At 37.4% G+C, this 24,253-nt stretch overlaps 1 protein-coding gene across 1 annotated transcript in view; it reads right to left on the bottom strand.

Moving 5' to 3' along the window:
• The window catches only part of LOC132140726 (astrotactin-2-like), a 534,505-nt gene that overhangs the window by 366,319 nt on the left and 143,933 nt on the right, over positions 1-24,253 (bottom strand). The window contains exon 3 of the mRNA XM_059549640.1: positions 12,709-13,108. Coding sequence (XP_059405623.1) covers positions 12,709-13,108 — 400 coding nt within the window. The remainder of the gene's footprint in view (positions 1-12,708; positions 13,109-24,253) is intronic.

The following is a 24,253-nucleotide window of genomic DNA, read 5'->3' as shown; positions in this document are numbered from 1 at the left end:
GATTACATTTATATATTCAGAGTTATAACTATATATTCGGGATTTACATTTATATATTCAGGGTTACATTTATATATTCAGATTTACATTTATATATTCAGGATTTACAACTATATATTCAGAGTTTTAACTATATATTCAGATTTACATAGAATTATTTCCTGTTTGGCCCCCCATAATACACATATATATACATAAACATATATATATATATGTATATATATATACATAAACATATATATATGGAAACTACTTCTCGCCTGTCTTGCCTGCCTGAGTGTTTATGTGGTTTTTCAATTGTGTATATGTGTATATATATATATATATATACACATATACACAATTGAAAAACCACATAAACACTCAGGCAGGCAAGACAGGCGAGAAGTAGTTTCCATAGGACAGCATCTCTGTCCCAAGTTGAGACACTCTCACACTGTACCCCTTCTTTTAATGCACCTTAGACACTACACATAACATACAAAAAAAAAAAAATAGTATAGGAGAAAATAGGGACTGAAGAGATGCGGGGGGAGGGTTATCTTATATTATCTTCTATTATTATCTTACTATCTAAAAATTAATTTATCTATAGAGAGTGCTGACAATGGTAATTGTTACATAGGAGAAAAGATAGAAATAAAAAATAAAAAATTGACTAATACAATGTTGGCAGTATGATGGTAGTGAGGAGTGGTGGTGGTGATGGTAATGAAGATAATAATAAAGAATAAATGGTTACTTTGCTTACGCATATACACACACACACACACACACACACACACACCTATACATTTATACACTTTTATTTCAATTCTGGAATTACTAGATTGCTTGTTACTGCACTATTTTGATCTGTATGTCTGTCTGTTAAATAAAAAAAAATAAAAAAAATGAAATCATCTTCTAAAATTAGCATTTTTATCAGGCTTCTATGTTTAGGTTCAGTAATTTTGTTTTAATGGCAATGTATAGGTCCTTTTCTATGCCATTAAAGTGAAAGAACTGAATATAAATGGTAATTTTAGATGAAAATTTCAGAGGGCACTTAGAGGCTTTTGAATCCGAACTCTTCATATATTCTCTACAAATAAAAGTATTATACATTTTTGCTTATCATTGAATTATTTTTTTTTTTCTTTCAAAAAGAAAGAAACAGTGTGCATACGGGTATCAGTCTCTTTCGTTATGTGTGTGAGAAAGCCTTCGAGTCTCTATCTAATAAAAGTGAGGTGTGTTTTTGTGTTTGACACCCTGAGCACATCCAGAGCTTACAAAGCCCCTAACAGCCCTACCTGCAGAACAACACAGCAAAACACACACACAAACACACAGAACATGAGTATCTATCTGACCAGAATGTGGGTGAGAGCAAAGGCCATCACTTTCTCTCAGAAAAACCAGAGGTCTCATGTCAGCTCTCCTCTCTACTGGTCCCTTCTCACAGCGGTTAACACACATCTGATGCTGTCACTGTAAATGCCTACTGAACCCTGAAACAAGGCCAGTATTTCCACGCAGGACATCTACTATCGGGTCTGTCCAGCGACACCCCCTGCCCGTTTCGCCAGACTCAGAGGATTTAGAATAACACTGGGAGGGGGTTCCTTCTGCTGGGCAACTCTGTATTTAAGACTCCAGGCAGAGTTCTGATCGTTACAAGAAGTTCAAGGTCTTTGTACGGAACAAGCTAAAGGCAGGGCGTAGATTTCAAAGAGAAATGCCAACAAATATAAACTAGAAAGAATTACAGACAGATATACAGAAACACGCTTGAACCTCTGATGTTGTTCAGTTTTTTTTTTTTTTTTTTTTTTTTAACCTTTCATATGGAAAAACAACAACAACAAACCGAACAATATGCATGTTTCTGTATTTCTGAATGTATGTCTTTCTTCTTTATATTTTTTGGCATTTCTGTCAAAAATCGACCTCCTGCATTTAGCTTGTTCTGGGACCTTGAACTTTCAGTAAGGAAGTTTCAAATCATGGATTTGATTTACAAAATAAAATAATAGTCACTTGAATCACGTCAGAAATGTCAGTACATTTCATATAGTAGAAATATTTGGTACTGTACCCAAACAAAATATTACTGAAAATTATTATTATTAAACTTGGAACAGAGCTTGTTTATATTAATGGGTTTAATTTTAGATATATATAAAATGTGTAATAAACCCTAACACTAACCCTAATGTTTGCAAAATTAAAATATGAAATGTTACATTGAGACCAATGATTTAAATGCTAAAAATTTAACAAGATCAAGATCAAGACATGCATTTGTTTAGTCGTTGTTTTTCAGGCAAATCATACACCCACACACACACTAGGCACATCTTCATCTCATTGTTGTCAGTGGTGCTCTCTCGCTCTGTCTCTTTCTCTCTTTGATGAATGGTAAATATGATTTGATGGTAATTGTGGTCTTTGCCTCATGCTCAGTGAGAGGTTGACGACACATCGCAGCTTTCAGGAACACTTAATTTAACAGGCTGGCCATCTGTCTGCAGACCATGGAGAAGAGCAGGAGAACAAGAAGACAGCCGTCATTTATTCAGCTGGGTAAAATATTTACATGACTTGTCAAAAGGTTCTTGTAAAGATCTCTGGACAGCCAATCCACACTGATGTGAATGACTGACTGACTGAATATCAATAAAAAAAAATATATATTTTTAAACTCTTAAAAATAGAAATAAAATAGAAAATACGCAGAAGAAGAATTTAAGTTATTTTCTGAAATGTAGGTATTCACTATCTTGGATAGACAGCCTTAAAATACAGTATACGCCAGCAAGAGGTATTGGAGCAGAGAGAATGAGATTACATTTTCCCATTACACAGATCCTATATTTTCTCTGTTATGTGCTGTTATTTCACTCACCGTTGGGTCGTTTTTCATAAAACTGGTCCCTGAACTATTTACAATCCAAAACAATTTAGTTTATTGACAGCTAAAATTAGGTTAAAGTGTATATGAATGAAATGAAAATGTATGAATGCAGCTGTAAGCAACAATCAGAATCACTGCTACCTCACCACTTCCTCTCCAGCCGTGAAATGACTGACAGTGAAGCTTGATAATTCCGGGATCAAAACTCCCTGGACAGACTCATATCCCACATAATCAATTATGCAGTGTAAAGCTGTGAAAATGCCGAATGACTTCCCTCTGTCCGCAGAGAGAAGCCCCCTCTCTGACTGAGCCGACCACATTACACTAGTGTGGCATGTCCATTTATTGTTCAGTGGACAATAATTTATGTGCAGTGATTAACTGAAGGCTGACTTTATGAAAGCATAAATATTGTCACTGTCATGTGAGACCAACAAAACACAAACAGACCACCGCTTTAGCTGTTGTTCAATATTACATGAAAAAAATTACTTTTTTGAAGAAAATATAAAATACTGGGTACAGTATAGTGGGTGTTGCAACATTTACAGAAGGCTTTTATGCCGAAATGTAATATTTAGAATCATATAGCGATTTGTTCAAATCTCAACCTCAAAGTAAAATATCTGCCTTTACACATTGTCTAAAAGTGCAATAGGCTATTAGCCATTAATCTGTTTAAATTCCTTGTGAAAGAAAAGAAATACACTTTAGCATACTTTAAAGCACAACATTGAGAAATAATATAATTATCTGTTCACTAATTGTTTTCAGACAGTGTGGTTAAATGAAAAAATGCTATAGTAGGGCTTAAATACATCTATATGTATGATTTCATAATTCTAATAGGCATACTACTAGATGTACTGACAAGCATTTATGGAAAAGTAAAATGTACTTGAATACAATTTCTATTGTATCTCATGTGTATGATGAAGTAAAAAAAAAAAAAAAAAAAAAAAAAATATATATATATATATATATATATATATATAAATAAAATGTGTTATTTAATATTACATTTAAAGTTAACATCACTATTAAAATTATAATACAATACTTGTGCTTTAGTTAGTCAATACGTTTTTGAAATGCAACAAAAGTTTATTCAAAACATGATTAAAAAAAAGTAATTATTTTTGTGAACTTAGAAGTGTAATAGGAAACAGTCGTGAAAGTGTATTATCTAATAAATTTTAATCTATTATTAAGATCTGAATTACTCTGAGAGTGCACATTAAAACACATTGTTCAAATGATTTTTAATTTAATTTAATTTATTACTGGTTATGTGCTGTAAGAAATTAGAGGATGCTTGACAAAGGGCAGATTGCTGTACTATTGCCTATTTGCTGATCTGATTTATTTTTCCAGATTTAGGGACACATTTGTATGTATGGTCCTCACCTATTTATTACTCTGAATTAATTGGAATAATAAAGAAAGCTGGAGAGCTGGATCCAATATGGAAGTCCTGGAGCAAGTGTGGGACTGATGCCAGGAAAATGTGCTTCATTATTTATTCAGCCTCTACCTCCTTCTGTTTGTCAGCATCACTCAGATGGATCCTCATCCTTCATCCACAGACATGCGCCAATATCAGCGCCACATGCTCCAGACTGCAAAAGCCAATTAGACTGTGCTGCATACTTAAATGCAGTAAACAACAGATCTTATCAGAAACATTACATTATAGACTATGCATTAACGCAAAAATACAAATGCAATGATTTTTCTCCACTTAATCCAGGTGCATCCTTGGGCAATTAGAGACATGCACAGAACAACACACTCTGTAGGACAAATCCTGCTTAATTTACAGTAAAAAAAAACTACCAGCTTTACTGCCAGAAATTCACAAATCTTCAGGAATTATAAGAAAGGACGCGTGAATTGGATATTAGGCATGTAGATGATTATGTTAATGTTGGCTAGTAATGTGTTAAAAATAATAATTAAAAAAAAAAAAATATATATATATATATATATATATATATATTTTTTTTTTTTTTTTTTTTTTTTTTTGTACCTTAAAAATAAATATATAAGCATTATAACAATACAGGTGGTTATTTAAAATAATATAATTCAAGTTAATCAATAATGGCCTTTCCAATAAACATATACAGACAGCACATAGAGGTTAAGCCACAAACATTCATTGCCAAAGAAGCTGGTTATTCACAGAGTGCGGTATCCAAGCATGTTAACAGAAAGTTGAATGGAAGAAAAAGATGCACAACCAACCGAGAGAACCACAGCCTTATGGTGATTGTCAAGCAAAATCGATTCAAGAATGTGAGTGAACTTTACAAGGAATGGACTGAGGCTGGGGTCAAGCCATCAAGAGCCACCACACAACTGGCTACAGTTGCTGTATTCCTCTTGTTAAGCCACTCCTCAACCACAGACAATGTCAGAGGCGTCTTAACTGGGCTAAGGAGAAGAAGAACTGGACTGTTGCACAGTGATCCAAAGTCTTCTTTTCATTTTGAAACCAAGGTGCTAGAGTCTGGAGGAAGCATGGAGAATATCATATCCCAAGTTGTTTGAAGTCCAGTGTTAAGTGTCCACTGTTTGTGATGATTTGGGGTGCAATGTCATCTGCTGGTGTTGGTCCATTGTTTTTTATTTTAAAATCAAAGTCAATGTACCCGTTTACCAAGAAATTTTGGAGCACTTCATGATTTCCTTCTGCTGACCAGCTTTTTGAAGATGCTGATTTCATTTTCCAGCAGGATTTGGCACCTGCCCACACTGCCAAAAGGTGTACTTGGCTGGTCAGAAAACTCACCAGACCTGAATCTGATAATCTATGGGGTATTGTCAAGAGGAAAATGAGAAACAAGAGACCAAAAAAAAAAAAATGCAGATGAGCTTACGTCCACTGTCAAAGAAACCTGGGCTTCCATATCACCTCAGCAGTGCCGCAAACTGATCACCTCCATGCCACAACGAAATGAGGCAGTAATTAAAGCAAAAGGAGCCCCTACCAAGTATTGAGTACATGTACAGTAAATGAAAATACTTTCAAGAAGGCCAACAATGCACTAAAAATGTTTATTTATTATTATTATTATTATTATTGGTCTTATGAAATATTTTAATTTGTTGAGATTGTGAATTGGTGGGTTTTCGTTAAATGTGAGCCAAAATCGTCACAATTAAAAGGACCAAAGACTTAATCTACTTAAGTCTGTGCGGACTGAATTTATTTAATACACGAGTTTCACAATTTGAGTTGAATTACTTAAATTAACTTTTCCACGACATTCTAATTTTTTTGAGATGCATCTGTAGCTCAACATTATAATAAAACAAGTAAAAAGAAATATGAATATTGAAAGCAACTATGATGTCAGGGATTCCTGCAAATGTAATTTTCACCAACAAATGGTGGGGGATCAGCATATTTTATTATTAAAATATAATACTTATTTATTATATACACGGGAAACACAGGCTCTGAGGGCTCTCTCATACTGTTGACTTTAAACATATGGGGTCCTTATTCATACTTAAATAAAACCAATGTAGAGTTGAAGGCATTACCCCATCAATTTGACCTTTCTACCATTTGTGATCTACTTAACATGAGGCCAGATTTTATGTTTCAAGCACCCACATCAGCTTTAATCAGCCCTAAGTCCTGTTTTTCTTTCTTTTTTTCTTCTTCTTCTTCCCCCAATTACACTAAGGATTCTCTGTTATGAATTACAGTGCATCGAGACAGTAATCACAACTAATGACTTAATAAAATGCAAAACACATTTAATATAACTCATATGTCTCTGTTACTGACAAATCAAACTGGGTACAATTCTCGGAAGCAGATACATTTATAAACAAGACAAATAATGTTTTGATTTACAGAAATAAATTAATGTTTTGCTTTACCATAAAAAAAAATATCACTGCAGGCTAACTATCAAATGTAGCATTCTATATTTACTGAAAACAGAGAATAGATGGATAAAACAATATCCATATAATATTAAATGAATGAACAAACAAACAAACGATAGATCTGGAAAGCACTATTCCAAACCATAGGCAGAACCTGTTCATAAAGTCCATATTGAATATATGTCTTGTAATCAGACACTTTGGCCTTGATTGTTCTCTCCTGGGATGAAAATCTAACCAACTCATCAACTAAGAGTCAATGGCTCTCTCTCTCTCTGCCTGGTTCTCTCAGTCTATGTCTTACAGTGAATTCAGGTCAATGGCTATACATAGCCAGTGGTTGGCAGGTGACTTCACATCAACCCCCTAGATATGCTCAAATGTGCCACATCAGTGTCACTTGAAAGAGATGATGGGGGGAAAAAATCCAACACAGCTATCATTAGCATGCTCTAACAATGGAGAAAGCACTTTACCAGCACTCTGAAGATAATTTGAACTTTGATTTAATGTACACTGGACAGTTTTGAAACAGGGACTGCTTATGATTATTGGTTACCTACGTTTCTGGTCTGCATGTTGCTTCAGGGATTAAGAGAAAACTTAATCTATGATGATAAGCAAGGAACGGAACAACTCACAACATAAGCATAAGCGTGATACTTAGTTCTCATAGCTTTAATATCCAATAAAATGATTAGTTCCTTAAGGCCCCGATATACTTCAAACAAAGTTCGTTTTCATTCTTCGTTTGGGGGCAAAAAGAAGTTAGAAAAGGCTGAGTGATGGTATACTATTTCCGAGCTTTCCGACAACCCCGCACTGCTGGAGGCAGGGTGTAGATAAATGTAAACGTGTTGCGATGCTCGCGCATATCCCCTAAACAAAACAACGATTAAATGAAGAAGTGTAGTCAATCTAGTATGGAATTACATTTGGTTCAATAAAAATGAATTAAACTTTATAAAACTGAACGTAACCTTTTCAGAAACTATCAAAAATATGCCATTACAAAAGAAAAAAACACAATGAAAAAAAAAAAAAAAAGGAACTCAGTCGCACAAATTTAACAGGCTCTTCAAATATGCTTCATTCTTTGTTAATGTTTTTCAAAGATTCGTTTTCCCTGATGGTGGATTCTGAATGCATTGCCACAGATTACACTTACGCTTCGCAGTTTTTCGTTTGGTGTTTTGACACAAACCTCTCGTGGGGGCGGGCTTAACAGTGATCAACTCTGATTGGATAGTGAGCTTTTGATGGACATGTGCTCTCTGACCGGGAAGTACAGACATTGCTCAGTGGCGAGCATATTGGAACGCTCTCACGGTGATTAAATCTGTTCTCTATGCAAAAATTCTTTTTCAAGAACAAAGTGAAAGAAATTTATTTTAAGCTCATACACAGGTTCTACCCTGTAAAGAAGTTTATACAAAGATTTAAATCTGACATTGATCTTACAAGCTCTTTTTGTTCAAGTTCTGAAGAAACTGTACACTTATTTTGGTCATGTCACTAGACTCAGAAACTTTGGGATGATTTTGGTGTGTTTGCCAAGTGTAAGATTTTGCCAGGATTCTCAGTACATATGAAAAACATTATATTTGGGTATTATGACTCTGACCCCACAAATGAAAATATCAGTTTTGTTATTCATTTAAAATTTTTCCTAAACAAATTTCACATTCACAAATGCAAGCCCTCTTTTCTTTAATTCTATTTAATTCTTTTTTTTCTTTTGTTTGTTTGTTTGTTTTGTTTTTTGGTTGATATTATGAGATGTATGTTTATACTTTTGAATGTTTTTGTTCTCAGATTAATAAAAAAAGAAAAAAGAAAAAAAAGCTCTCGCAGTGGTTTGTATGCAATACGTTGTGCCTTGTATTACTAAATATGTAAATAATATTTGAACTTTTATCATCTCAGTCTGTAAATATGAGCTCTCAGGAGACACAGAGCAGCATCATCTTCCTCCTCCGCTTGTCCTTCAAGGCACCTTGAAGTAAGCTTGTGTTACTGAAGTAACCAATAACATCGATACAAGTTTTCATGTTTCATGTTATTATTTACATATTTAGTAATACAAATCAGCGCGAGAGCTTTCCAATATGCGCGCCACTGAGTGACGTCTGTACTTCCCGGTCAGAGAGCACCTGTCCATCAAAAGCTCACTATCCAATCAGAGTAGATAACTATTAAGCCCGCCCCTACGAGAAGTTTGTGTCAAAACACCAAACGAAAAACTGCGAAGAATAAGTGAAATCTGTAGCAATGCATTTAGAATCCACGATTACCGAAAACGAATCTTTGAAAAACATTAACAAGAATGAAGGATAATTGAAGAGCCTGTTAAATTTGTGTGCATTTTTTTCATTTTCATTGTGTTTTTCTTCTTTTGTAATGGCATATTTTTGATAGTTTCTGAAAAAGTTACGTTCAGTTTTATAAAGTTTCGTTCATTTTTTTTTGAAGCAAATGTAATTCCATAATCTAGGTGTGACACGGGCCAACATGGTCAAACTATTATAGACAAAAGAATAACGATTAGCAGCAGTTCAGAGTCAAGTTTGCAATACAAAATAAACTTTCCATTTCTATAATCAGTCTTTTAACTGTGAATGGCTCAGTCAGTTTGTTACTTTATTTTATTAGTGTTCATTTATTTTATTATTATTGCATGGGATTATTATTATTATTATTATCTTGATCAATTATTACACTTTTTTATGTGGTGTCATGATTTGATAAAATCAAAGGTTTATTATTGTATGTTCCTGTGGAATTTCATTTACTGTATACCTTTTACATTTTCTTACTGAAACAACAACAGCAGTATTTGAACAGCAGCAGCAGCAGCAGTATTTAAAACACATGTATTTGGTACCTGCTACCTTTTATCTTTACTATTTTCTTTCATTCTTTTCATGGGTTTGGAAAACTTGTCTCGGATGTTTCTCTGTGTTGCCTTTTGCATAACTTCGGATCGTCGACACCAGGCTTCCCTGCAATTTCTTTCTAGGAATTAAATGCTTTCTCTGAATCTTCAAAATCTCTCTACGAGCATTCGAACAGGTGTGGATATATCTGTGGCAGTTCATTTATTCGACACAGTGTGTTTATGTTGCTAGTGACTTGTTTTGCTAGGGACCAATGGTAGCTCAAAGGTTTTTAGTAGCCAAAACAAACTCCCCCAGAAAGTTTGCTTTGGTCAGCTGTCTCGAGCTACCAAAACAAACTTCATTTCGGCCTGATTTTGTTCGAAATTACGTCATATCACTTCATTCTTCAATTTCTTGTGAAGTATCCCTTACAAAAAAGTAGTATACTTCAAGTTTATTTTACTAAGTATACTTAAGTAAAGTTCAAGTATATTTTAAGTATACTTTAAGTATATGTAGCAAGTATACAAATATCAATGTTCTAGTAGTATACTTGTAAGTGTACTGTTTCAATACTCCTTGGGACTAAATTGGCCCACTTTATAGTATTTAAAAGTATACTTTTAAGTATACTTTAAGTATAGCAGTAGCAAACTTTGAGTACACTACTAGTTTACCTCTATGTTTGTAGTTTGTTCTGCAATTATACTAAAAGTGAACTTATAGGTATACTGATAGTTTACTAATTAAATACTTTGTACACTTTGAAGTATAGTCTCAGTAATCTACTATTTTAGTAGTTTTATACTGCAAGTATACTCATAAGTTTTCTTTAAGTGAACTTTACATCATATTTTAAGTATACTACTTTGTCCCTAATCAGGTTTTAATGTGTATATATTTTGTTACATGAGTATATGAACATACAAAACATCCAAAGAAAGAACAGGGTATCTGCTTGTAAACGAAAACATTTTATTCTAGCTTCATGCATTATTTTTTTTAACACTTTAATGTGTTTTATAAAAAATAAACAAATTAATATTTTTAACGAAAAGCTGAATAAAGACTATGAATTGGATTCAGAGTGATAATCAAAACGTAGACGGAGTCAATCAACACCCCAAAGCTTGACTGTAATTATTACCTCTTCATCGGTCGACATTTTATTCCACAACGTTACAGTTTTGATGCTGTTTTATGTCAGATGATCGTGTTAAATGTATTAGTATCTGGTATTTCTTTTTTTTTGTCCACTTGTGTTTTTTTGGAAATTCTGTGCAGAAAAGGTGTACTGGCGCCCTCTATCATATAATAATGAAAACACAGATTCTAGGAGTGTAGCTCTAATATATTTAGAATTTTTGTAAGTATAAGTCAAATATACTTAAATGTCACTGTGACGAGTGGGGCGGGGCCGAGAGACGTGGGAACAGGAGTGAGGCCGGTGGAGTGATTGGAAATGAGCGTACCTGGTCGACCCACCGGTCTCGAGTCCCACGGAGGAGATGGAAGGATATAAAACAGGAGCGACGACAGTGAAGGACGAGAGAGGACCAGGCCTGGACTTTAGTTTGTGTTTGATTTTTATTTGTGCGCGTCAGTCATCCGTGAGGGGCTGACGTGCTGTTTTGTCTTTATTTTGATTATTAAAGCTTTCATTTTGATTGTCTGCCGGTTCCCGCCTCCTTCTTCCCGAAGATTACGGAGTTTTTATCGTTACAGTGGTGCCGAAGCCCGGGAGAAGGAGGGACGCGCTGCTGAAGATGGACGCCGCCATGGACGCTCAAGGCGGTGGGCTGGAGTGAGCTTGCTGCTGGCCGCCCGTGATGTGGAGGGGCGGCTGCCGTCCGTGAGGGAGCGGAGGAGTCTGCGCCGTTCGCCAGGGGGCCGGGGCCTGCTGCCTCCATGAAGGCATCCGGAGGGGCAGGGAATGGGGGACTCCTGCCGGCTGCCCAAAATTGGAGGAACCGTCGCCGTCCACCGGGCGGCGGAGGAGTGTCGTGCCGTCCGCTGAGGGCCGTCCAGTGCCACCGCCAGGCACCGCAGAGGAGATCATCCAGCTTGTGGAGGGCCGAGCAGCAGTGCGTCTGGGAACCGGAATTATTATTTTTTTTTTTCTCTCTCCCCTCTCTCGTCTTGTCGGTCCTCCTTCCATCTCCTTTTCTCTCGCCTCGTCTGTCCTACCCCCAGGTTCCCGCAGGTCACCGTGAGCGGTCCCCCCGGAGGGAGGGGGGGAGTAGAGCGCAGTCTCGGGAGTACCCCCCGGCCTGCGAGGGGCGATGGGGGTATGTGACGAGTGGGGCGGGGCCGAGAGACGTGGGAAGTGGTGGAGTGATTGGAAATGTGCGACACCTGGTCGACCCACCGGTCTCGAGTCCCACGGAGGAGATGGAATGATATAAAACAGGAGCGACGATAGTGAAGGACGAGAGAGGATCAGGCCTGGACTTTATTTTGTGTTTGCTTTTTATTAGTTCGCAACAGTCGTCCGCGAGGGGCTGTTGTGCTGTTTTGTGTTTATTTTGATTATTAAAGTTTCATTTGATTGTCCGCCGGTTCCCAACTCCTTCTTACCGATGATTAGGAAGGTTGTATTGTTACAGTCATTTTAAGTATATTTATGAGGAGTACATAAAGCCAATTTCTGAGAAGTACATAAAAAATTTACTAAAAGCATACTTTACTATTTTTAGTTTAAAAGAAGTATACTAATAGCACACTTGAATAAACTTCTTTTTCGTAAGGGATATCAGGGTCAGCCAGGTACTCCCAAAGCCAATTCCTAAATCTAACCCTAAAATCTTAAAAATGTAATTCCAGAAACCATCATTATGCTTATGTTAAGTCATGGAAAATAAAACCTAAACCTTCTCCCACTCAGGGATGGATCCAAAAACAACTAAAATTTTAAATGTATCAGATCTAAAAATCTGTCCACTGTCCACATTTATTCTCATGAATATACCTTTTGAAACTTATACACAACAGACAGTGCCACAGTAACGACAAAGCACTCACCTCTGTTATCCAAACTGTGTTTGTGGTTGGCCTCTCCCATCCCTTTTCTAAGGCTATCCACACTGTGTGTCCCCTGGCTGCACAAGTCATCTTCTAGATGTGCTTTTCCATCTAGCAGATGTCCAGGTTGCTCGTCCTCTTCACAGTCGCAGTCGTCGAGGATGGGCGTCTCACGGATAGGCATACCTATGACGGAGCTGTGTTGGAGGGGTCTGGCCCCACGGAAGCTGTCCCTGCTCTGCGGAGGGCCCAGAAGAACAGAGGGGATGTAGTGAATCTCATGTGTGGCCTCAGTGCTTGCACTCTTCTGAGGGGCACGACGGCGCCTGCACCAGCGCTGACGGGTGTAGAGTACCAGCGTGAAGAGTAGGATAAGTAATAGAAGAGCAATCAGACCACCCTGGAAGAGAAAGGACGAAAGAGAAACATCAGAACTCCAACTTTTCCCACCAAGAACTATAATAAAATAACAACCATTAACTATCTGCTCAAGACTCTATGCGGAGACACCAATCTAAAAATTGATGGGAGCATTCAAGGAGGCTGTAGGACAGTGGTGGCTAATCCTGCTCAGAATCAGAATCAGAATGAGCTTTATTGCCAGGTATCTTCACACATAAGAGAAATTTTTTTCATGACAGAAGCTCGCAGTGCAACATAATGACAGCGACAGAACAAAAAACACAACAAAATAATAAAAAATAAAAAAATACAAATAGGTAGGTAAGGAATGACAATACACAAATCTACAATGTCTGGCAGGTATATTACAATGAGCAGTTATGTATGTACAGGTATATTATGTGGAAAAAAAATTAAGTGTACACTAAGTATGTGTGTTAGATATATAAGTGTATGTGTATGTAAATATAAATAGTGTAGTGTGTTCCACAGTTATTATCAAATGTTCGTAAGATGGATTGCCTGAGGGAAGAAACTGTTCCTGTGCCTGGTTGTTCTGGTGCTCAATGCTCTGTAGCGTCGACCAGATGGCAACAGTTCAAAGAGGAAGTGTGCTGGATGTGAGGGGTCCAGTGTGATTTTGTCAGCCCTTTTGCTCACTCTGGATAAGTACAGTTCTTGAATAGAAGGGAGGGTTGTACTGATGATTCTCTCAGCAGTCCGGACTACCCTCTGTAGTCTTCTGAGGTCAGATTTAGAAGCTGCGCTGAACCAGACAGTTACTAAAGTGCAGAGGATGGATTCAATTATGGTGGAGTAGAACTTTTTCAGCAGCTCATGTTGCAGGTGGAGTCACAATGGAGTCAATGTGAATGTCCCACTTCAGGTCCTGAGAGATTGTGGTGCCCAGGAACTTGAATGACTCCACTGCAGTCACAGTGCTGTTCATGATGGTGAGTGGGGGGAGTGCAGGGGGGTTCCTCCTGAAGTCCACGATCATCTCCACTGTTTTGAGTGTGTTAAGCTCCAGGTTGTTGAGAGTGCACCAGACAGCCAGCTCTTTAACCTCCTGTCTGTAAGCAGACTCGTCACCATCCTGAATGAGGCCGATGAGTGTGGTGTCATCTGCAAACTTCAGGAGCTTGACAGAGGGGTCCTTACACATGCAATCGTTAGTGTAAAGGGAGAAGAGCCCTGGGGAGGACCCCACCCCCCGTTTCAAAGATAAGGCTAGTCCCACACTAAAATGCATGTTTGAGCTGTCTCAACTGAAAATATATTAAATATATTAATATATTAAAGGGGTCCTATTATGCTCTTTTACAATGTCTTGAATTTTTTGTGGTGTACTAGAACATGATCATATGCTTGGTGGTTCGAAAAAGTCATAATTTTTTACATAATTTACATTATTACAATACCTTTCATCCCATGCTGGCTCAAATGGCTCAATTAGTTCCAGGTTTGATGAAGGCCCACCATTCGAAAAAACGAAATGTGATGTGATTGGATAGCTGGCCCGGTGCGCTGTGATTGGCGAACAGCTTTAGATGGTGTTTCAGTACTGCCCCACCCCTTGACAAAGCAGCAAATTCCTCTGTCTGCTCCAGTTTTGTTAAGGATGACGTCAATATTAACATTTCATTTTGATCCAGATTAAGACCCAGAGAATATTAAACAAGAGGATTGCGCAGAACCTTTGCATGCACGGATATTGCAAGACATATTAGATTGGTAGGGATATTGTTGTTGTTCTTTGTTTTTTGTTTTTGGCTAAATCACATTTCAGATGTCAACAACAACTTTAAAATAACTGCATTTACTATGTACAGATAAGTGCATATGTATTTTTTTTTTATTATTATTATTGTTATTTAATTCTAACATTATAACATGAATTGCAGTGAAACTGTTGAATTTATTTATACCATAGTCCATTTTCCCAGGTGGCATATATATGCAAACTCATTCTCTTCCAGTAGGAGGCGCAGTTGGAATGGTAGAGATCAAGGTTTCCCCAGTAACCACTTTACACAAAACGCTTTGCTCAGCTCGTAAAAAAAAAAAATAAAAATAAAAAAACACTGCTTTATCAGACATTACATGTAAGATTAAATTAAAATGAATTGAAAGAACATTCATTTTTCTGAAGACAGTCGGTTTCCTTCAGAAATAAAGTGATTTAAAAACAACCACACTCAATGTTTGGGAAACACTGTAGTCTCATAATTTAAGTGTTAATTCCGCAGATTACATCATTGTCCAGTATTGTATACTGTTAGCAATTTATTATAAAAACGTGTTCATAATTGTAAAATACCCTCCCCCACCCTCCAACCATTAGAATTTCCGTAGGCAGGAATTATTTTAATGAAAACAGACATTGTAGTCCAAACGAGCCGATTTTTTTTTTAAACAAATTATCTCCCTTTTGCAGTGGACTTAGATATTTTACAAGTTTGAAGATCTTTTTTATGCCCAAACATACACACTACACACTGACTAAAATTGAAAAAGTGAAAAAGCATAATAGGACCCCTTTAAAATATGTCAGGGCCATTGTTCTGTCTTAAGACCCACATCTGTAATATTTTGTATAATTTTTATAAAAGCTGCTTAAATATTTTAATTTAACTATGGTCTAGTCCTGGCTTAAGGTAAGCCCTGTCTATGAAACTGGGCCCTAGAGTTTATCTCCAACCTACCCCAACACACTTGCCAGGAAGTTTCTAGAAATCCAGAAGACCTTAATTTGCTGGTTCAGGTGTGTTTTAATCGGGTTAGAAATAAAATCTGAAGGAAAGTGGTCAGCAGGATTTCCCACAAACCAGGTGCTCATAAATCAACATCTTTTTTTTTTTTTGGAGCTGGAACAATACTAATGATCTAACCCTAACTCAACCCAAACCCTAACCATTAATTACCTCTGCAATCAGAGGCCACATATAGATTGACAAGAATGTTGTTGAAGTCCTATTCCCAGGTTTCCAAACTTTTTTCTGTAGGCTCACTATCCTGCAGAGTTTAGCTCCAACACCAATTCAACACACCTACATTTCTGTGTTCCTAGGCTTGTTCGGCGTTTGACACCAAAGTACCACAAGAGTGAATGGAGAGCAGACGACTCTTTTTTCTTTTGAATTACTCTCACAGTGCATTGATGTCATACACTGACATTTGCGCAGCACCAAGGCATCGCGAACAAGCTTAATGTCTTTAAACTCACTAAAACATTCTAGGCCAGTTTATTGGAGCTGGTTAGAGCTAAAATCTTTAGGAACCAAGCCCTACTTGGACAGGAGTGCCCATTCCTGTTTCTGGAGGAAACTGTTAGTGTTTCTATTAATGTACTGCAATGTTTAGGTGTGACACCAATTAAATACACATGTACCATGTAAAGAAAGTCTTGATGAGTGCTGGAAATTTCCATACAGGTGTGTTGGTGCAAGTTAAACTCAACAAGACATTGGTCCTCCGAGAGCAGGACAGAGCACCCACAAATAAGAAGAGGGCTGTCCAAACGTGCTACTGAATGACCACTGTCCTGTAGAGTTTAGCAGTACACTGCAAAAACACACTAACCTGGAACTTTCTAAACCTTGATTATCTGGTTCAAATTTGTTTAATTAGGATTAGGCAGGACAATGACCCTTCAAAATCTGTATTGGACATCCTGAACAAGGATGTTGATCTGTGACAATGTCCTACTTGATCAAGTTGTTGATCTTCATCTCTAGTCCTTACTCTAGAATACATGTTGCTATTACCTGGCCCAGCCTGATATTCATTTATCTAATTTTGTCAGATTATAGTGATCTGACATGTGAAAGTTAATACAATTTCAGAGGAGTTGGTATTTTCCCATGCATGTAATTAGGAGCTGTACTAGACTGATTAGTATTTGCTGTTGGCCATCAATTGAACTGTCATGCTTTAGCGGGGCTAAGTCTTTCTTGATAGGTAAGCAAGATGCACAGAATGAAGAATGTATTTGGCATGCTACAGTAAGACATGATGCATGGCCACATACTTCAAACATTGCTCTGTCTTGTAAGGAGCAACTGAGCTTTGCTTGTTACTTCTCCAGCTCGAGTGTCTGGCCTAAAGGTGCAATACATATAAAACAGCTGAAGATTCAATGCTGCATGGTTTGTCTCTTTTCATGGGGTGTCAGGGACATCAAAAATGTCCTCTCTCTTGGGCCGTTTGTATGTAATACTCTTAAATCTAAAACATAAAACATAACAAATTGTGTTTAAAAAAAGAGTGACACTGAGCTAACAGATAAAGCCAGAGCCTTCAGGAGTAAAAAAAAAAGATATCACAGAGATCTCATATGAGATTTTTCTTTCCTATGAGAATGTGCACTGCATTAATTCGAGTTATATCAACTATGTGAACTGCACAGCATATCAAAGCAGAGGAAGAAAATGAGGATCAGAAGCTGACCTACTCAAGATGAATATTCAGCAACTGCTGATCAATTGTTTTGATATAATACTCGCCTGCACATTTCATGCTGAATTTAATCACAGATACATTACAGTCACAATTAGTGCAGGAAGTGACATCAATGACTAAAAACTTCTGAACACACACACTAGTCTCACAGCTACTGCAAATGGCATTCAAAGGCAATTTTTTTTACCTTCTATATTCTTCCCTGCAGTACTATATAAAATGACTACAGTGATGTTATTAATCTCAGAATTTTAAAATTCCATCTTCATGAAGAAAAACAAACCCCTCTCAAATTACAGCTCATGCACTGCCGGCTGTCCATAAATCATAGCGCTGCAGATGGGCATTTTCGATGGGAACAATGTAGCCCCAACCAAATATGTTCATTAATCTCCAGCAAGAGCTCAGCCACTGAAAGTAGACTTCCCTTAAAGTTAAATTTAGAAAAATGAGAGAGGCTAAGCCATTCTTTAAACTTTCAAGCACTCTTGGGAGTCTCTGTGCACATTGTCTGTTGTCTTAAGCTTGAATACTATAGGGCAGGTTGGCAAATGTTATGAATGAAAATGGAAATGCTACACCAGATAGAAAAGTCAAGCTGTGCAGGAAAAATGTTTTCTTTCTCTTTCTCTCTCTCTTTAATGCCATGGATAATGGAAGAATAATAGAAAATGTACGATTACATTTGCTTAATATTGAAGATCAAATGGGATGGCTTTTGGACATTGTACCATGTTAACAGCATTTTTTTATTATTAGTATTATTCTTTGAAGTACATTGGAATACTATGAAAAATCATGACATATCAACATACAAATATTCTTCATAAAAGTTAAGACTCGTCCATGCCCTCCTAAAACACCTCATGTAAACATGCCCCACGTCTACGTCACTGTGTGGGAAGCTTTGCATAGCACCGCCCGAATGTTTACACAAAGAAAGAAGGCTTAACTTTGATTCTCGCTGTAGTATTGATGCTGCTGTTGCCATGTCGTGGAGACACTGTTTCATTGAAAAGGTGAAACTACTTTCTTTGGTCTTCCAATAGATGACACAACTATCCAATAGATGAAGTGTGTGATTAAGTTGTTTACAACACTGTTCCAGAACAGTTCAACCCAATATTCAGATGTGTGCAGCACATTTTACGGAGGACTGTTACCTGAACCTGGGAGGGCTATGTAAAAAGGCTGTTTCTATAAAGTGGGGCAATCCAACTTTGCAAGGATAGTCTGGCGCTTCTGACTCACAGCCTGTAAGTATTTTTTTTTTTTTTTTTGTCTCATCGTGCCGGGACACAGCATCACAGTATGGTAAGGGGCTTATGATTTCCATCACATGCTTGAGGTATTTGGCCAATCAAAACACACGGGATAGCTGGCGCATTTCATAAATGCAGAGCATAGAGGGGCAACAATAATGTACAGTATGTGTAAAATAATGTTTTTTTTTTTGTTTGTTTGTTTTTTGTTTTTGTTTTTACCTTAAACCGCATAAATCCATTGCATTACACCAAATACACAAAATAATGTTCTTTTTAGCAACATCATACAAACCCTTGAGAACTCTGAAAAATAACAGAATATGAACAGAATGTAGGCATGTTATTATAATATTTATTCTCTTACAGTTCAAATGCACCTTATTTTTAGAAACATCCTTTTAAACCCAGCCTCCAAAGTCAAGTGTACAAAACAATTTAATGTCTGGTGAATAATGAAGGTGCTCCAAAACCTCTTCATAACCACCCAGAATAGCAACAAAATAATAATTCAGTACAAATTAGCAAACATGTATTGACATACTGAAAACCATTTAGACACATTAGCCTTGTGGCAGTAGCAAGCGACACTCCCTAAATCTAGTTCTCATTACATTTTAATGATGAGACATTTACCAGAGTAAAGTATCTCATAGCGGGGCAGATAAACTAAATCACACCTCAAGCAACATGGACGGCTAGTGAAAATCATGCCCATCGTCTGTTCACCAGGTGATCACAGCAGAGAAAGCCATGCCTGTAGGACAAACTCTGGGATAAAAAAACAACACAACACAGATGATCCTCACCCAGCACCTGCCTCACTCTGTTCCCACCATCTGTGCTCAGGAAAACAAATCCCAAAGCTGGCAAAGTCGACGTCAACATCAGAAGCACAGACTACATTTATCTCTCTGGCAAAAATCACATGGCACGTACACAGACACAGGCATACAAAACACGTTCCGCATAAGTAAAAAGGGCATGTATTGTAAGTTTATAATATGATGAACACATACTAGAGTATTCAAGAGGAAGTTGCATGCTTTGCAAAGTTTGGTGCAGGGATTTGATGTTAAAGCCAATCAGAAACCAATCTGTCGTTGGATAGCTGTGAACTGATCAGGGAGGCTAGTTATAACCAGCTAGATTTATTTTTATTTTTTTCTGGCAGGGATGAGGTTCCATTTTGATAAGGTTATTGCAACAGAAAGCAGCTGACTAGGTTTTGGAACAGAGCTAAGCACAGAAAGATACATGCAGACGCTCTGGCATCTGTTCAGTCTGGAACTCCGGGGTGATGGGATGTGGGAAGATGGGAAGCTCTGTTACCAACAGGGATCTCAGGGTGTCTTTGACATGCGAGCGGACTTATTCGAGTCAGACTGGACGCCTGCACCCAGAGCTGCATGCTGCCGATTCTTCGCACAGTATGATGTTCAAGTGCCATGTGTTGTGCCAGCTGCCTCCTCCCACTTCAGTCCTAGCACGGATCAGAGTCGGATACCCTGCATGTCTCCTTTTTTTGTCTCCGTTTCCTCTCTTTTTCATCACCTCTCAGAATTTTATTTGACCATAGAGGCTGTTTTCCTTGGGTTTTAAAAGAGACATCAGCTTTTAGACTGACAAATCTGAAGACAGAGAGTGAGGAGAGAACCTCTGCTCTTTGCTTAAACTGATTGAGAGGTCAATATTTGATGCATCATCATTGTTCAGAATTGAATCACATATCAATTTCAATCTTAAAATTTTATCCGGCCTGATGTGAAATTCGAATAACATTTTAAATTAAACCTTTAAAATTAGACCGAAAGAAGAGTCTGGATTCCAATTTGTTCCTCTGACCTGATTACATTTAGCTGGAGAAAATTGAGTAAGAATCTTCCATACGGGTGTCACCGTGGCCTTTAATAATGACTCAGGCTGTGCGTCCACCTCCTCTCAACACACACAGAGCACAATATGTCCAGTTGATCTGTTCACCCTCCTCTCCACCCCTCTCTATATGGCTGTCTGTTCCTCCTGGCTCTGACTTTGCATAAAGGGCAGATTTGTCCAGCAATTTGGCTGTACCTTGGACTTACGCCGGGTATTAGCAAAGAGTTAGTGAGAGTCGTCCGGAATGCACAGCACCCCAGAGACATGGACATCATTCCAACAGACATGACCTCATTACACACACTGGACAACAGGGAGGGACAAACTAAGTGAGCGTTAAAGGCTCAAGTTCACTCATTGCAGAAATCAAGTTCATAATTAATGAAGTGATTTAATTCCCTTAATGCAGGCAAGTTTACGGTAACAACACATTTAAAAATAAAAAAGGAACTGCTGTTGGAATATATGGAGATGCTCTGCAGTAATTTAAGATCATGAGTCACATGCATCGGACAGAGATTTCCGGGTATAGGATATTCCGGGTGACGAATTATCATGGACTCTGGAGATTGCTGACTGTATCATGATGATGTCACATATTTGCTGATCATTTAATGAGAGATTTAGTATTCCTCTAGATAGGGTTAGTATCACTATTCGTTGTGCACTTTAAATACCAACACCATAATGGTGTTAGACACTGCGCTGCTATTAAAGGTATAATCCATCCAAAAATGGCTAATTCTGTAATTAATTACTAATTACACAAATTAATATATTTTTGATTAAATCTGAGAGGTTTCTGATCCTGCATGCACAGCAATGAAACTACTACGTTCTAGGTCCAGAAACGCTGTCAATACAGTTGAAATAGAATTGTTTAGAATTGTAAATAATTGTTTAATCAATTATTGTTTGTTGTTGTTTTCTTTGTGCACAAAATGTGTTCTCTTAGCTTCATAAATTACAGCTGAACCACTAATGTCACACTGACTATTTTAACCATGACCTTACTACTTTACTGGGCCTTGACCGATTTCTGTACAGGCAGGAGTATGAGGATTCTCTCTTTTATTTAGTGAAATGCTGCACCATTATAATTAATTAATTAATTGCATGGCATTTTATAACTTTCCACAAAACAATATTAATTTATTAGGCCTTGTTCACACGAAAGTGTGCATCTTTTTCTATGCAGCTTGCCCATTCATCCACACCAGTACAGCACCATGTCATTGAAATCAAACATTTTGGAAAACTCCTGCCAGGGTGAAGATTTTCTAAATTTTGTGCTTGTGACATCGGAGCATGCGCTGTAATCTTCTGATTGGCCAACATGGCTTTACGGTTGAGATTATATCACCACCTGCTGGCTTGGCATACTCTTGACAGTGCTTCATAGGATGCTTTTTCGTTTTCATGTGGACTGAGATTTGTTTTTTTTTTTATTTTTTAAGTGAAGAAGAAAATACCCGTGAATGTGTCGACATGGTCTTAGGGGTGTCCATTTTTTTTTTTTATTAGAGCCAACTACTGTTAATAAACAGAGCTTATTTTAATGAGATAAATATTTAAAAAATCGCTACACCAAAACAAAACAGGTGTAAAGTTAATACCCAGGCTAAATTCTGGCATGAGAGTGAATAAACATTAATACACAGGCACTCCAATGAATTCTGGCAGGAATGTGGTTGATCATTGGTCATCGATCATTAGTCTTTCCTCTCATAGAGATGCTCAATCTAACCTGCCCCCTCTTAGTTCGTTAAGGGAGATTGGCTAAATCTGAACAATTAAATCAATTCTTACTCACACTCCAATAACTTCATCTGATGGTAATCATCATTTATTTTTGACTGGAAATGAAACTGAATCTCAATTTGTGATGCCAGATGACACTCCAGGCATAAGAACAAAGAGCCTTTTAATATTCATGGAAATCGGAAACAAACGGGCTGGTGTTACAATAAAGGCTGCCATTTGGAAAACAGAGTTCTCTTTCTGTGATGCTGTTTTTCTCTGTCTTTAATGATGTCCCATGATGCACCCTGTTTGCATGGTAACCAAATATAATTGCCTGATAATCATGCATCACTGCATGCTCATTACAGTGGTAAATTAGCACTGGTGGGTGAAGTCGCAATCCGCTCGTTCACACCTTGTGGCACATTTCTTTAAATAAGCGCTTGTAAGAGAGAGGAATAGTTAACAGTTGCGGGAGTAAAGCATTGCTGAGCTCTCTCCTTCTCGCTGACATTTTCAGATGGACTGTAATTACCACGCTGGGGCCCTTAGGTGTGGCAATAATGCAAGAGGTCAATCCGGTACCCATTTGTTTAGTCAGGCGGGCAATGGCAAAAAGCAAGTTAATGTTTGGAACAGCATTGTGAAACGTGACCTTTTTAAAGAGTCTTAATTTTAACCTTCAGTAGAATTACCGTGTGCTCTTCATTTGGTCAATGACAAGCCATGAAAGACACAACAATCTTCTGACATGCTGATAGATTTAACTGCATTTCAACAGCATATTTCTCTGCTAGCAAGAATATTGGTCCAAATGGCTGAGAGAAAATGCTCCCTTCTTGACTTTAAATGTCTGCCAATGCTTCTGGCTAAACATTCACTGTCAAGAAACATTGCACCCTAGGAGAAAATTCTCTCAGCATTTCCCCAGAAGTCGGTGTGCTGGGATATCATCTGAAGGCTACAACCATCGCCAAGTCCTCAACTCACAAAACTCTGCCAGGCAAAGGCATCTACAACAGCTGTTGGACGTCCCATGAAAAAAAAAAAAATGTTATGTTATGTCAAAAATGCATAGTCAGTCTTACAGGAGTTCAAGCCACAAATAAGAAAAGTGTAAAAATAGATTATCACCAAACCAAAGTTAATTTTTGAAGCTCCTTCTTCAGGGATAATTTAAGTATACGCTACTGAGGGTTCAGTAAGGACTTGGCCAAGTGTCTCAAGCCAAGTTGCAAAAAGTAGATCTGTAAACTTGTACAGGAAAGTACAACCCATTTCTCATCTCTTTTCACTTTAAATCATTGTTTCTTCCAGTCCAATTTACAGCTCAACAAAAACAGACAAAGGCAAAAAATCTCAAGTCAAGCATTCGTGTACTCACAGAAAACTTATTGGAAAGTACAGTATCCCTCTACCAACCTACCAATTTTTATTTTTATTTTTATTATTTTTTTTTTTTTTTCTCAAAAACAGGCCTATATATACAAAGCAATGCAGTTTTCAACTGAAATTAGCACTAGTGGCAGTAAAAGACCAAATGTATTTGTTTGTTTAGTCACAAATTATAATCACAGGTGCATATTATTTATTAATACACATTTTCACCATCGTGCATGATTTGAAAATCAAAGCATTATGATGTTTGCATCACATAGCCAGCTCTATATGTTTGGTTGTGATATAGTAAGCTTGCTTGGTAGCACACCTGGTACAGTACTACACATTCAAAGAGCTTGGGTATGAGTTACGTGAAACACAAGTACAATAAAACTGTTCAAATACTTGAAGAAACCTGC

The sequence above is a fragment of the Carassius carassius genome, chromosome 5 (assembly GCF_963082965.1).
Source record: "Carassius carassius chromosome 5, fCarCar2.1, whole genome shotgun sequence".
In the NCBI taxonomy this organism is placed as follows: domain Eukaryota; kingdom Metazoa; phylum Chordata; class Actinopteri; order Cypriniformes; family Cyprinidae; genus Carassius; species Carassius carassius.
The sequence above is the reverse complement of the archived record's forward strand: the minus strand, read 5'-3'. Positions and strand labels throughout refer to the sequence as shown.